We start from the raw sequence: 13,520 nt of genomic DNA, 5'->3' as shown, positions 1-13,520 counted from the left end.
AAAACAAGTACCCTACCTGACTATTTCAACATAAAACCATATTGGTAGTTGTGATACCCATTTGTACCTCTCAAATAGCTTACATAAACTTCTGTAGTAAGAGTAGTTCCTGAAGTGATCCTTCAATAAACTAATCCTTCAATAAAGTTAACAAATGCAGCAGAGGATAAATTTTACTGCATGGAAAAAAATACATGTGATTATATACTTCAAAAATGGGTCACATCAGAGTATATTCAAGTGATTGATGCACCATTGTCCCACAGTCCATCACCAACAGTTAGAAGAGGCTGCTAGGAGGAACATTTTATTATAAAACATAGTTTTTCATTATCTGGTATTATTTTCTATCACTTAGAGGAAAAGCTTTTATTTTCTCTAAGCATTTCCCTTTCAATTAAAATATAAGAACTTCTGAGTAGTAATCCAGATGGTTTAATAAGTAAAAACATTTTATAGGTATTTTCTTCTGGGTGTACTACCTTTCTTCAGCAGTGGTTTTTTCCTCTTCAGCTTGTCTTTTAAAATTCCTTACATAAATTTCTTCTTGTTGCTATATAACAGGCTGGATTCCTTTTCTCCTTATGCTTCTTTTTTAAGCTTCCTTCTCCCTTGCTTTCCTCATTACCCTTTCTTTCCTTGTGAGTAGTTTTATCTCTCCTAGACTAGGATGAAGTTTTTACTGGGTGTAACATAAACACAGCATCCATGTAGATGCAGAGGAACACTACAGCTCAGTGTTAGCAGAAAGCACAGGCTTTCTTTTTGCTCATTCTTAAATTGTGGTATGTGCCACAAACAGTGTGACAGCCAGGTGAATCTCTGCCCTTCTTTGTTACCAATTAGCACTGTCAGTCCAGAGCCCATGGAAGCTGAAGAACATCCTCCAGTTTTTGCTTGCTCCTGACAAAGTTTGTCAGTCATAACACTACAAAAGCAACTTCTGCCATATCCACTGCTAAGGGTGACAGTAGGATATTAATTTGTACCCTATCATAAGTGCTCCTAATACCATTGAGCAATGTTTAGTGAGTTGTGGATTCCTGTTGGTAACTGTCCTCTCCTGATCATCAATTGTCTGTGTAAGGGCCGGTGATGTGCTCCCTCAGTACCACCTGTAAATGGAAGAGGCAGAAACAGAAAAGCAGTCAGCTCTTCCAAGAAGTGTTTGAAAAACGCTGTCAGGCACATGGTGAGTCTTGGGGTGTCCTGTGCAAGGCCGGGAGTTGGACTTGATCCTTGTGGGTCCCTTTCCACAGGGTGGGATCCCACGGATGGCAGTGCTGGGCTTCTTGGTGCTCAGGACACGTAGTATGGAAATGATCTAGCCACAAACTCAGAAACTAGGCTGAGCTTTCAGTGGAATGATGTGAAGCAAGGGTTAGGTTGGGAGATACTCCTACTTCATCTACAATTCTTCCAAGCACTGTTTGTATGGGGAACAGTAACAGGAGCACTTAACAGTTCTGAGCTGTTATTCCAGTCATTTTTCTCTGATGTGCAGGAGAGAGCTGACACAATGCACGGACAATCCCCCAGATTTGCACACCCTTAAAGCACAGACTTCTGCTGCACATGTGTGTCTGTTGGCAGTTTGTTCCTTACCTGGAAGAAAAGTGTGAAGGCACTGTCAAGTGTCCTCAGCATGCAGGGTTTTCCTTCAGTAACACCCTGTGACCAGCTGGGATGGGAGGTTTTCAGCTGGCCCAGCTTTCATGGTCTGTTGCTTTCTTGGTTTTTGCTCTCATTGTCCTCTTGAACGTGTTTTTTTTTCCTATGGTGTTTTTCACAGTGCTCGCTTCCCGTCCCCTCCCTTCTCAGGAAGCTGTTCACTGTAACTTTAGGTTTTTCTATTTACAAACTGTTGTTCTGCATCTGAGGAACCTGCTGTTCCTACCAGTCCTTCCTTCTACTGTTAAAAGCAGACACCCCCGCCTCACTCCCAGCTTCACACTCCTTACAAGGGAAATATCTCCACTTCCTGTGCAACATAAGAGCATCTGAGATAATATCAGTGGGTAATTATCCATCTTGTAAATACTTCTCAACCACCCAGCAGTCTTTTATCAATTTAGGCTCCTCTTGGAAAACAGGTCTGTTACACACAATTGCAAAGCAAACTTCAAGAAGAGAGCTAAAAGCACATTTGAAATAGGAATATGACACATTCCTAGTCAGTGTTGCACTAGCACTGATGTAAACTGTCCCATAATTATTCATGGTACATTTACATTTGAAGTCCTTGCTTAAAACTATTTGAATGGGAACATTGGCAGAAACGGTGCTGATAGACTTTTCATTGTGGTAAAATGCCTCTTTCTGTAACAGCCAGCATTCTGTATTTCTGTGATCTATGCTATGTAGTCACTCTTAAAATGAATCCTGACTATGAAATGGCATAGGGAACACAAGCTAAGGCTTGGCTAAGAATAATTTGTTATGTAATTAGTACAATGATAAGAATATATCAAAACCTCCACTCTATGAAGCGTGGTAGGCATAGGAATTTTTCTCATGTGTCCTTTCCAACCTACTGGTTTCAACTGCTTGTATCTTACAGATTTTTTCAGATTTTTCACTTGTTTGAAAGCAGGTCTTTTATTTCTAGAAAGTCTGATGGGGAGAGAAAAGTTTCTTTGATCAGACTGCTTTTACAACGGTGACAGCGCCTCAGAAAATAAAATGGATTGCTCAAAGACATTCTGATTTTGGAGAGTCCTTGATAAAGGAGCAAAAAAAAAAGGATTTGGCAAGTCAAACTGTAATTTTAAGTGGTAACAGGCTTCAGAATAGAAGGATGTAGAATCCTTTGATCAGAATTGCTTTTAGTGGGAAATCCTTTCTTCTGTCATTGCTCCCTTCTAGGTAGATGACAATGTTCTCGGTGGAAGCAGTTAAAAAGGCACACTTCAAAATACTACATATGACACATATATAATTCTTTCACAGTTACTGAATAGTAACTTCTGCATATTGGAGATCTAAAATAGTAATCTTAAAAGGCATATTGTCAAGTAAACTAGGTATTCAATTTTATTATCTACTCATTTTTACTGCCATTTGGAGCATATACTCAGCTACCTGGGGTAGTGAACACTAAAAAAATAATTAAAAAAAATATAATGGCTTTCAGCTACTTAGCAGTGGCCTGTCATATATCTAAAGTTGCCACTTTCTAGTACTTCTTCAAGCTTTACCCTAAATGTATTTGTATTTCAAAATTAAATACAATTTATCTTGAAGCTTTCAGAACTGTTATCTCCTGTGGAAAAACAGTACCACTTTCTAGATTAAATTGGGATAGCAAGCATCTGTCAAATCTCTTCACAGAATTTTCATTGGTTTGTAGTGAAGAGTTTAAAACAAGTAAATGTTTTTAAAATTCAGGCTTTATCATTACTTTTGTAACTGAAAACTAGATAATACAGGTATTAACTTGCTACTTATTCCTGTTACAGAGTATCTTCTATTCAGAAGATCTCAATGGATGAAACCAATTTAACAAGTAAAGGAAAATGGTTGTGTTTATCTTGTTGACTTGTCATACCTTCACAAGAATCACTAAGATTTAATTCTTAGAGTGGTGAGTTCACTGCTGCTAGTCACATTACAATTTATTTCTTAGAAGAGGCTGCCCAGAAAAGCTGCCGTAGTAAATCTTCTAACACCATCACTGTGTGAACATGGCTTTTTCATTCTTTTGAATTAAATCTCTAGCCTAGATGGGAAAATAATAGCAGATGACACCACATACCAGTGACACCAGTGGCTGAGTAGACAGCACACTGTTGGCAGGGACAGCTTCCCTTAGCACTGGAACTGATGCTTTGAGATTCCAGGTTAATACAAGAGCTGTGCAGAAAGCCAGAGTGTTTCAAGTTTTGTGCAGCTGCTTGACAAGTGTTAATGTGAGATAAGAAATCTGATTGTATTCTGAATTCAGGTACAAAAATCTAAGAAAATTGCTTTGTCTGGTGAGGATTAGGAGTGAAACTGCTTCTTTTTCTTTGGTCTTGCACAAATTTTCAACGTAGACACTGAGGACTCATTCCAGACAGTCAAAACACTGTTGTTAAAATCCTTTCAGTATCTTTTTAGTGTCACTGTTTGATGGAGACTGTGTTCACCACAATACAGTAGAATTAGTAATCTCCTTTCAAATTTTGGTACATTTTCCAAAAGACAGCTTTTAGGCTTGATTTGGGGTTTGAAGGTTTCTTTCAATTTTTGTTCCCCACTCTTACTGCTCTTAGACTGTACTAATTCAATGTTTCTGTTTTAAGATACTAAGATGTATGTAAAATAGTGAGAACCTTCCTACAAAGACTGACAGCAAGATCTCAGTCCCTGCAAGTTTTTAGAGAATTCAACTAATGGTAGCAGTACAGAGAGCTGAATTAGAGAACTCTTATACGTCACGTCCAAATTAATTCTGTGTTTCAACTGAATCCAGTCATAGGAGATCAATGAGAAATGCTGAACAGCACACCTCATTAATGTACCTATGTGAGACATGGATGCTGTCCTGTAGGGTGATCTCTTCAGCTGCTGGATGTCACTGTTTGTTTTAACTAAATCTATTTCCAGGTGTTCTGAAGCAAGTTCTCTCTACTTAATAAATAATTTTAAATTGTTCTGCATTTGTTTGCTTTCTGTTTAGGCGTGTTGCACTGGAGGGTGCTATATAAAACCCAATTAAGTTATATAAATTCTCAGCCATGTGATTCTTGTAATGAATTGTTCCCCTTTATGTCATGCATTCAGAGGACATAGCCTCATGGAATTATTCAGACTTTCATCCAGTAGTGCAGTTTCAGTACTTTATTTTGAAAGTCTCTTAATAGCTAGTTTAAAACAAGAGAACAATTAAATGTAAAGTGTTCTTTATTAAATAAACTCAAAGGATAAAGCAAATTGTGCAGTTAAGAAAGACAACAACGTGGCTAAAGGATTTTTACAGCAGAAAACAAATTGCGGCAAATGAGCATATCAGTCTAGCAGCCAAACTGTCCTCATTTTTATGGAGTTAATTTCGGTCCTCAAATTGTGACTTGTTTTTTAAAAGATATGCTGCTAGAAATTCAATGGGATTGGGTGGTCTGCAAAGAAAAAAAAGTAAATCAAAAGCAATTATTTTTTATTATATGAAATTAGGTAGCTGAAGGACCAATCACCTTCCCTTAAAAGCAACACAGCTCCTCCCAAACACTTCTAAGCATTGATTTAGGGATGACCAACTACCTAGAGCGACTCTGTAAATTTTCAGTTTATGTCTAATGAGAAAGTTTTTAAAAAGAGGTCTCAGTCACTGTGGGTTCAATGTGACTAAATTGCTAGAATAGTTACATACCTAAAACCACAGCCTGTAAGCATAAATACTGTACATACATCATTGGATATGACATGCATTTGCCTCTTTCTTTAACTCATGCTATTTAAAGTAAAACTCAATTTCTGCTGTTTTTCTTTTTTTTTTTTTTTTTGAGTGGTTATTGTGTAGCTTCGTGTATTAAGAGTTTTTTCATGGTTCCTGGCAACTGAAACACAACAAATCTTCAAGTTTGAGAAGTGCTGTAACTTGCAAGTAGTCAATAATAAACACTTTTGATCATTTGCCTTAGTCTGTAGTTTTTTTAAAAAGAACTCCTCCAGCTATAACATGTGAATCCTGCTAATCTGGATTCTGTCCACAGAATAAATGACATACTTATTATTCCATAGTAGGTCAAACCAAAGGTCTGGCAGCAAGCAAATATGCCTATAAAGAGCACAAAAACAACAACAACAAAAATATGCAGAGATACTTCTCAGGACCATCCTTTTGGCTTCCAAGCATGTACCAATTCCTGAGCTAGCACCCTTAATAGTCCTGGGTGGATTCCTCTACAGCTTTGACCAGTTGCTTCTTGAGCACAAATAAAATGTTAATGTCCTCAACTGAAAGCAAAAAAATAGCTTAATTATGTGACCTGTGAAGGATCAGCCCTTTTGTTCATTATGAACTTGCTACCTGCTTCATTTAATTTGATTACTGTATCAGAAGAGATAATAAACAGTCCATCCCAATTCATGGTCTCAGTGCTGTTGTGATTTAACAGGCTCTAATATGTTTGTTCACAGAAGCCTCTTTTCTAGACGTCATCTATTCAGTCACTCCATATACAGGTAGCATTCCATACTTTGTCACTCTCACTTTTCCTCATTCTACCAGAATACAGGGGAATTACACATAATTTTAAAAATACAAGAACATCACAAATTTAAATAGTGACATTATGCTTATTTTTTACCACTTTCATTTTAAGTTGGCTTTCCCCCTTCAACTCCTAAGTCCTACAATTTAGAATTCATTTTTGATTAAAGCAGTGCATTGACATATACATGTAACAGTTTAAGGACATTTTTCCACAAGGGTAATTTTCAGCTCAGAATCTAACATTTTGTCAGTAGTGTTTTTCACTACCCTCCGAGGTCCACAATTTTATGTTTATTTGGATTCAATGTCACTTTCTGTCAGTTTAAATTTTTCATGGCAGTCTTCACAGTTTTATGAAGTTCCTGTGCAATTATTTATAATTGATCAACTTAAAAAACAAACAGAAACTGAAACATAAAACTCCCTAATCTATTTTGTAAAGCTCAGTCTCATTAACAACTTTTGTCAGTCACTTCTTCAAATTCTTATAAATCATCTTTTCCATTATTCTGGTGTTGAGCTTGTTTCACCATAAAAATTCAACATTTACTTCTACCCCTATCTCACATCTTCCCATCAGTTCCTCATCCATATAAAGGTGTTTCCTTTAATCCCAACAGCAACTAACTCTATTTAAAAGCTGTTAGTGAATAACTATGTGAAAAACTTTTTGGGAATTTAAACAGACAGACTACATAATCTGCATTCCTCTTTATGTATACTTGCTGACTCCTTCAATAAACTCCAAGGCACTTAAAAGACCTGACAAAAATTGTGTTGACCTCTTCCCAGATATGTCATTTATCCATATGCTCACTATCCTGGATGGTAATTTCTACCGAATTTCAGGCATGATCATTAGATGTACTGAGCTGTTCCCTGAACATTTCTATACTCCTTTGAAAAAGAACTTAGCATCCACTAGTTATTTTCCTGTTCAATTTTAAGCAGTAGATTATACAGCAGAGCTGATAGTTCAGCTTTCTCACTCCTGAGGGTTTATTATGCTCAGCTGAACAGACAGTTTGCCCCTGGCAGGTTCATACTACTCATATTTTACCTGTTCCCCAACTCCTCCTATCAATGATCCAATTTCACTCTGTGATGGGCCCCCGTAAAGAAGATGGAAAAAAGGCAAGGCAAGACAAGGCAAGGCAAGGGGATGGGAAAGAGAAAGGGAAGGGAAGGAAAACGTTTGCCTGTCACACAGGTATTCAGAGTGTAAGGGTGGGGTATTAACATTGGGCTGCGTTTTACATTGAGTCTGCAGCAGAATCCCCCCAGATGTCAGCTGAAGATCTGCACATCCCTCAGGTGTGCACATGGGTGGACCTTCCTAGGTGCCTCATTTTGCTTAATTAGCTGTCTGTACATTGCAGCTTAAATTCCCAACTCCTTTTGAAGTTCATACACCGTTGATGGTTTTTCAGACTATAGATGCCATGATGCAATTATGGTCATCTATACCAGTTTTTGATTATATTATTTCAGTTTGAGAGATGGTTACACGCAGTATGATTTGCCACTAGTAAGGACACACCAAAAGGCTAGAAATTAGTTTTGTTAACAGTAACACCTCTTTGCTTGTTATTGAAGGATACCTTACTACACTGAGTGGTAAAGATAACTGGGGCACCTCAACAGCATAATCTTTACTCGGAGGATAAACCATTAGTCTTCTTCTTACTCTGTTGACAGTGCAGTCTCAGCCACACCCTTGAGAAAGTATTTTAATCCCTCACAAAGATGCATGTCATGCCTGATTTGTCATTCCTTCTCTTAAATGTCAAGCAGAACTGTTTATAATTCCACACTACAAAAATCTTCAGAACTAGAATGTCCTCTTGCCTTGCTTCTCTAAGGTGAATTACGTGATAAAATTAATAACAAAACCCCTCCCATTTTTCCCCTCTAAAACTTCTGCAGTAGTGTACCTCATTGGGAGATCGTGAATTCAACAAAGAACTCCTGTGGTGCCATGTGTGCCTACGGGAGGAACCCATCCTGCATGGTCAATCACAGTAATGCATGGGTTCATAAACCTGTTATAATGAGGACCTTACAAAGAGCAAAACCATACTCAGTGTGCGAGGCCTGAAAGGTGCTGCACTGCCCAAGTTTGAGATCTGCATTTTCCTAGGAACAGAAGGATCACAGAAGCATCTTACCTCTCTTTTGCAAGAACAGCAAGTCCCTGTAGCAAGATAGGTACAACTGTCTGATCCAAGTAGGCACGTGTGGGTAATGACTGAAGATCCACCTTCTGCTTTGATGTTTTCTCGGCATTTAGTTTCTCATTTTCTACTATCCTCTGTAGTAAAAAAAAAAAAAAAAAGTGAATGAACATTGGTAATAGCAGCCACATCTACTATGAAGGTTGTGTGCAAAGTACCCATCTCTGCAATTTGACAGCAGTAATTTCTTTACAACTTTTAAGAGTATTTAGGTGCATATTTCTCCTTGCACAAAAACCTAATCCAGAGGAACCTTCTGTTAAATTCCTATGTTTTGGGGAAACACTGTTTAGAAGTTGTAAGTTTTCTACAAGAGAAGACATCCAATCCCAGTAATTTTTATTTCAGCTTTTGCATTCACTGATTTGAACTCTACACCACTAAGACAGGAATGACTACCAACGAGAGTCTCAGATGGTTCCTGTACACATGTGCTTCTAACACAAAATGCTAAAAGCACAAGGAATTCAGGTGAAGCCTGACAAAGGGGACTCTGCTAAAGTCAAGTGCTTTGTAAGTCTGCTCTACTCAAGTACAGATGAACACTGCAAAGAAAACATATGCAAAATGCTTCCAGGTACTTTTTGATCAAAAAGTGCTGAATCATCTTACACCATTAACTGTAGTTGAAAAGTGATACCCTCCCACTGCCAGTAACCCAAATGTATTCAGTGCAACATACATGAATCTACTGGCACGGGACCAATGTGTTAGGATTCTGTAGGAACCATGGAAGCTGAGGCATAGAGACAAGCAGTTATCAGAGAGATGAGTCCCAAAAGATGTTTTAAAATAGCTTCTGCAAAAGCTTAGCACAGAGTAGGAACTTATAATAAAAGGAGACTGAAGGCTTTTCTTTAATAAGAAGAGTAAATAAATGCCATAGAGTTGGGAAGTGATTCTCCCAGTCTACTCAGCATATGCTGAGCCTACTGTGGATGGTTTTTTTGTGCGATAATATATATATCTCTCACAGATAGCAACAGAACAGATAATAATCATAAGATACTTCAAAAAAAATCCTGACATATTAAAAGGCTCATTATTTACTTCAGTACCATTTAGAACCATTTAGCAAAACAGAAAATATATTTATGGCCATTTCCCCCAGGGACAGGTATTGCTTAGCTCCATTGAGAATATTACATTTTTTGAAGTTAGACTCAGGAGTCAACTTTTTTCCCCTAATCACAAATGTGACTTCCACTGCAACAAAATCTTTGTTACCTCTACATTTTCAGTGAGGCCGTATTCAGAATGAGGATTTTCCGGAACCTGTAAAATAACACATGGTTAGCAAATCTAAAATTCTCCTTTTACACATGTAACATAATGCACATAAAACATTTCTTGTAATACCTGTGGCTGTCCCTCCATAATCTGTTCTCCCTCCATGATTCGAAAAGTGAAATTTGACGGACGTCCAAGAAGATCTTGGAAAGCAATAAAAAACCTGGTCAGTCGGCTGAGATGAAGCCCATGTGAACTAAGTGATATTGCATCACTTGGTTACTAATGGTTTCCAAGGCACAATTACTAGAAAGCAGAGGGAGTTGCTCCGTGCTCCCCCCCGCGCCAAACTTGAACTGGTTTCTCCCGCACGCAGAACCGAGAAGCGCCTTTAAGTTTTGCGTTACGTCCGTTGAAGAGAGCAGTACTGGGATGAGAAAACACAGCATTCATCCCCCCCCCCGGGAAGCCGGAGACATCCCTTTCCCTCCCTCCTTCCCTCCCTCCCTTCGTCCGTCCCTCCCGTGCCCGCCACAGCGCCCAGAGAGCCCCCGCGGGCAGGGCCGGGCTGGGGCCGCGCCGCAACCGCGGGCCACGTGCGGGCACCGCCCCCGGCCGTGCCCCGGGCACCCCGCGGGGGAGAGGCAGCCCCGCCGCAGGGCTCTCACCGCCGGTCGATCCGGGATGGGCGGGACACCGGGATCGGCGGGACACCGGGAGCCGCTCCGCAACAACCGCGGCTGCTGTCGCGAATTGTTTTGACGTCAGTGAAGCGGTCGCGCGACCGGCCCCCGGCGCACTGCGCCTGCGCGGGCCCCAGCCAGCGCCGGCCGCGGGGAGGGCGGAGCGGAGCGCGGGCCGGGAGCGGGTTCGGTGGGTGCTCGGCTCCGGGCGTCCTGTCGGCAGTGAAACCCGCGGGATGTGTTCGCTTCCAAATCAGCCTGGGGTTTTGCGGTACTGAAATGTGCTCGTAATCAATGCGGCTTGGTTTCTGAGGAGGTCACTGTGGTGTTCACGAAAAATAACATTGCTGAAGCTAATTTGGGTCTGAAAGGGGTTTTGTTAGTGAAATAACCTACCAGAGCTGCGTAGAGTGTGGTTTGCGCAAGGGTGAGTGCTGGCCGTGAATTTCCCCTCTGTTAACAAAATCGCAGCTGCTCAGCTTTCAGCAGGGATCAGCTCCAGTCATCCTGTCCTGACTTGAAGCTGTGAGGAAATGGAAGAGTCTGCTGCTTCTGTAGCTGTTGTGCTGTGACAAACTGTACCGGTGTTTGAGCATCTGTACCTGATTGCTTTGTTTTCTTTTCATTAGGAATTAAATTTGAGGAGGAACTTCTTGACGCTGAAGGTGGCAGAGCACTGGAGCACAGGCTGCCCAGGGAGGTCATGAAGTCTCCTTCTCCAGAGGAGACTACCTGATGCAAAACTTGCCTGAACGCATTCCTGTGTCACCTGCTTTTGATAACCCTGCCTTGGCCAGGGGCTGGGCTAGATGATCTCCAGAGGTTCCTTCCAACCCTAATGATTATGTGAATGCTTTGTCTGGAAATGTGATTTGTGCTAGAGAATTAAAATACCTTAAGAATACTTTTGGGTTCAAACTGTCAAAGTTGGTTCATTTCTGTAGGTTTGAGGTTTTGGGATGTTCTGGTTTGATTGGGTTTTTTTTGTTTGAGGTTTTTTTTTAGAAAATAAACTTTGTTTTGTTGTTTTACAAAAATAGATCTACTTCTTTTTCTGTCTTCTTGCTGCAGTGATGATGATGCATATGAATGATCTAGTTGATGCTCCTAAAAGATTAGTGAAATGGAGAAATAACAGAAAATGCTATGTTTTCAATAGATTCTGCTCTGATATAATCATCTAGTAGTGGTAATAATGAAGTGTGTGTACATAAATGAATTTGAAATAATGTTTGCAGAACTGACAATGTTACCAGTGTGATAAGCAGGCTTAAAATCTAGTGCAGTCAGTCACAGATTTGATACTCAACTGAAGAACTTGGAATTAGAGCAGAACTGTGTCCTGTGTTTATATCTATTTTAGTACCTAGTGCTGGCAAACTTACCTGATGCCGAAGAGGTGAGGTGAAAACACTGAGATTTCTTTACTAAAACTTAGAAAAGGAGTACAAACAAATTCTTAATGTGAAGACATATAAGCTTTCCAGTCAGTTTTGAGCCTCTCTGATTTTTTTATCGTGTTCTAGTCATGACATTTTAGAGAATTGCATTTAGAAATCATGTTGGGAAAGAAAAAAGGTTTTCCAAATTACCTTTTTGTGCAATGGTAAATAGTGGTGTCAGGGTAGTTGCACCTTTCTAATTCCTATGACTGTAATGCTGGTCTGCTCAGATTACCAAATCTTTTGCTGAGATGCCAGATTGTATCTCCTGTATTTCACAAGTCGTCAGTCTTTAGAGTAGAGTGAAACTTGCCCACTCCAGAGAAGGAGACTTCACTTCTTCCACCCCTTGCTGGTGTTCATCAGAATCCTTGCTGAGCCAGGATATCTCACTAACCAGCAGAAAGCCACCCACTGCTCTGATGTGGTTTAAGGGTTTGTGTTTTTCTGTTGGGTTTTTTTTCAAAGTAGCATTAATCTTTACCAGATTATTAATTTGAATGTTTCACTGACAAGTCCAATTACTGCTAGTGTGATCTTAATAGAAGAGGGTAGGGAAATTCAACTTGCAGAGCTCTAAAATATTTAATAGCCACAATAGTGAACTAGTTCTGTAGGTTTTCCCTAAAAGCATTAAGACGTTCTCACAATTTTGCACTGATTTCTGCTTTTGAAACTGTGTTTTGGCTTAACATGTTATTACACCCCTAAAAAGTGCACTCTTTTATTGTCATGATAGAGTCACATGATTCACAAAGGTGTCGTTCTAAATGTTTTAAAAAGTAAAAATAACTGAATAAACTGACTAGTCAGGATTGATTGAGATACATTGTCTTCTATTGTCATTCAATCTGTCTTTGTTAATAAACTTATTCCTTCTCTGGCTTTTCTGTTTTGCTCAGGAATAGGATGATACTTTAGATAGTAGTGGGATAGTAAAGACAATAGATCGATAATCTATTGTTACAGGCTTTTTCACATTTTTGAATGCTGCTTAGTGTTAACACTGCTTGAAGCTTCTGGAATTTCTTTGGTATTACAAAATCTGTTAAACCTTTATATCAGTAAATAAGAGATTTTTAAAAGGACAGTTACATATACTAAAAAAAAAATCTCCACTCATGAGTGAGTGGAACATACTTGATAGTATTTTCATAATACAAGTACATAATCCTTCTTACAGAACACAAAAGAAAAATACATTGTGTACATTGGTGCATTTTTTTCAGCACTGATAGGTTCACCATCTGTCTAATAATGGTCTAGGTCATGAATAGTTTTTATATGTTTGTATGTTACTTTATATGTGATAAAATTCTGTATTTTATACAGTAAGAAAACTGTATACTGTGTGCTGTTCTGTCATTAAAAGAAAACCACTCCACTCTGTCATTTAAGAAAATAAATACACTTTACCAGGGGAATCTGGAGGTAACTTTATGAGGCATAAACAAACAAGAAAAAAAAACCCAGTAGTTTTATAGTAATTTTGGAAGAATGAATAAAATATTGCAGACAGTAGTGATTTTAGTTTGGCATATACTTTTAAATAACATGCGCCACCAACTGCCATTTCTTGCTATAAGCTGGAGGGGACTTGATTGTGCACTGAATTATCTGTCTACAGTTTTGGGACTGTCTCAGCTCCTGTGTGGAGTTCAGGGCTGCAGCAGAGAGATGATCTGTCATAATCTAATATCATTCAGTATTTTATTTGTAGAACAGAGTGTGTGTG

General features: G+C 39.2%; 1 protein-coding gene across 4 annotated transcripts; it reads right to left on the bottom strand.

Annotated features, from left to right (window-relative positions):
* Window positions 1-291: 291 nt before the first annotated feature.
* DPY30 (dpy-30 histone methyltransferase complex regulatory subunit) lies at window positions 292-10,423 on the bottom strand. Of its 4 annotated transcripts, none has more exons than XM_053972559.1 (5): window positions 9,968-10,110; window positions 9,790-9,863; window positions 9,658-9,705; window positions 8,365-8,507; window positions 292-1,115 (listed from the first exon to the last, which is right to left on the bottom strand). In XM_053972559.1, exons 1-5 carry the CDS (start codon window positions 10,107-10,109, stop codon window positions 1,106-1,108), a joined length of 417 nt encoding a protein of 138 aa, XP_053828534.1. In that variant the 5' UTR covers window position 10,110; the 3' UTR covers window positions 292-1,105. The 4 variants fall into 4 exon arrangements, with proteins under 4 accessions (XP_053828534.1, XP_053828536.1, XP_053828533.1 ...); XM_053972561.1 differs by lacking the exons at window positions 292-1,115; window positions 9,968-10,110 and adding exons at window positions 4,867-5,099; window positions 10,329-10,423; XM_053972558.1 differs by lacking the exon at window positions 292-1,115 and adding an exon at window positions 4,867-5,099 and having other exon boundaries at window positions 9,968-10,099.
* Window positions 10,424-13,520: the final 3,097 nt, after the last annotated feature.

This window comes from Vidua macroura, chromosome 3 (assembly GCF_024509145.1).
Source record: "Vidua macroura isolate BioBank_ID:100142 chromosome 3, ASM2450914v1, whole genome shotgun sequence".
Lineage (NCBI taxonomy): Eukaryota > Metazoa > Chordata > Aves > Passeriformes > Viduidae > Vidua > Vidua macroura.
The sequence above is the reverse complement of the archived record's forward strand: the minus strand, read 5'-3'. Positions and strand labels throughout refer to the sequence as shown.

Bases quoted from the DNA above. Each gene is read 5' to 3' on its own strand.
- DPY30 (XM_053972559.1), bottom strand. From the start codon at position 10,109: ATGCTGTGTTTTCTCATCCCAGTACTGCTCTCTTCAACGGACGTAACG. The intron at 9,864-9,967 runs GTAATTGTGCCT...TTGCTTTCCAAG, and splicing joins GCAACTCCCTCTGCTTTCTA to ATCTTCTTGGACGTCCGTCA. The intron at 9,706-9,789 runs GTATTACAAGAA...GTTATTTTACAG, and splicing joins TTATGGAGGGACAGCCACAG to GTTCCGGAAAATCCTCATTC.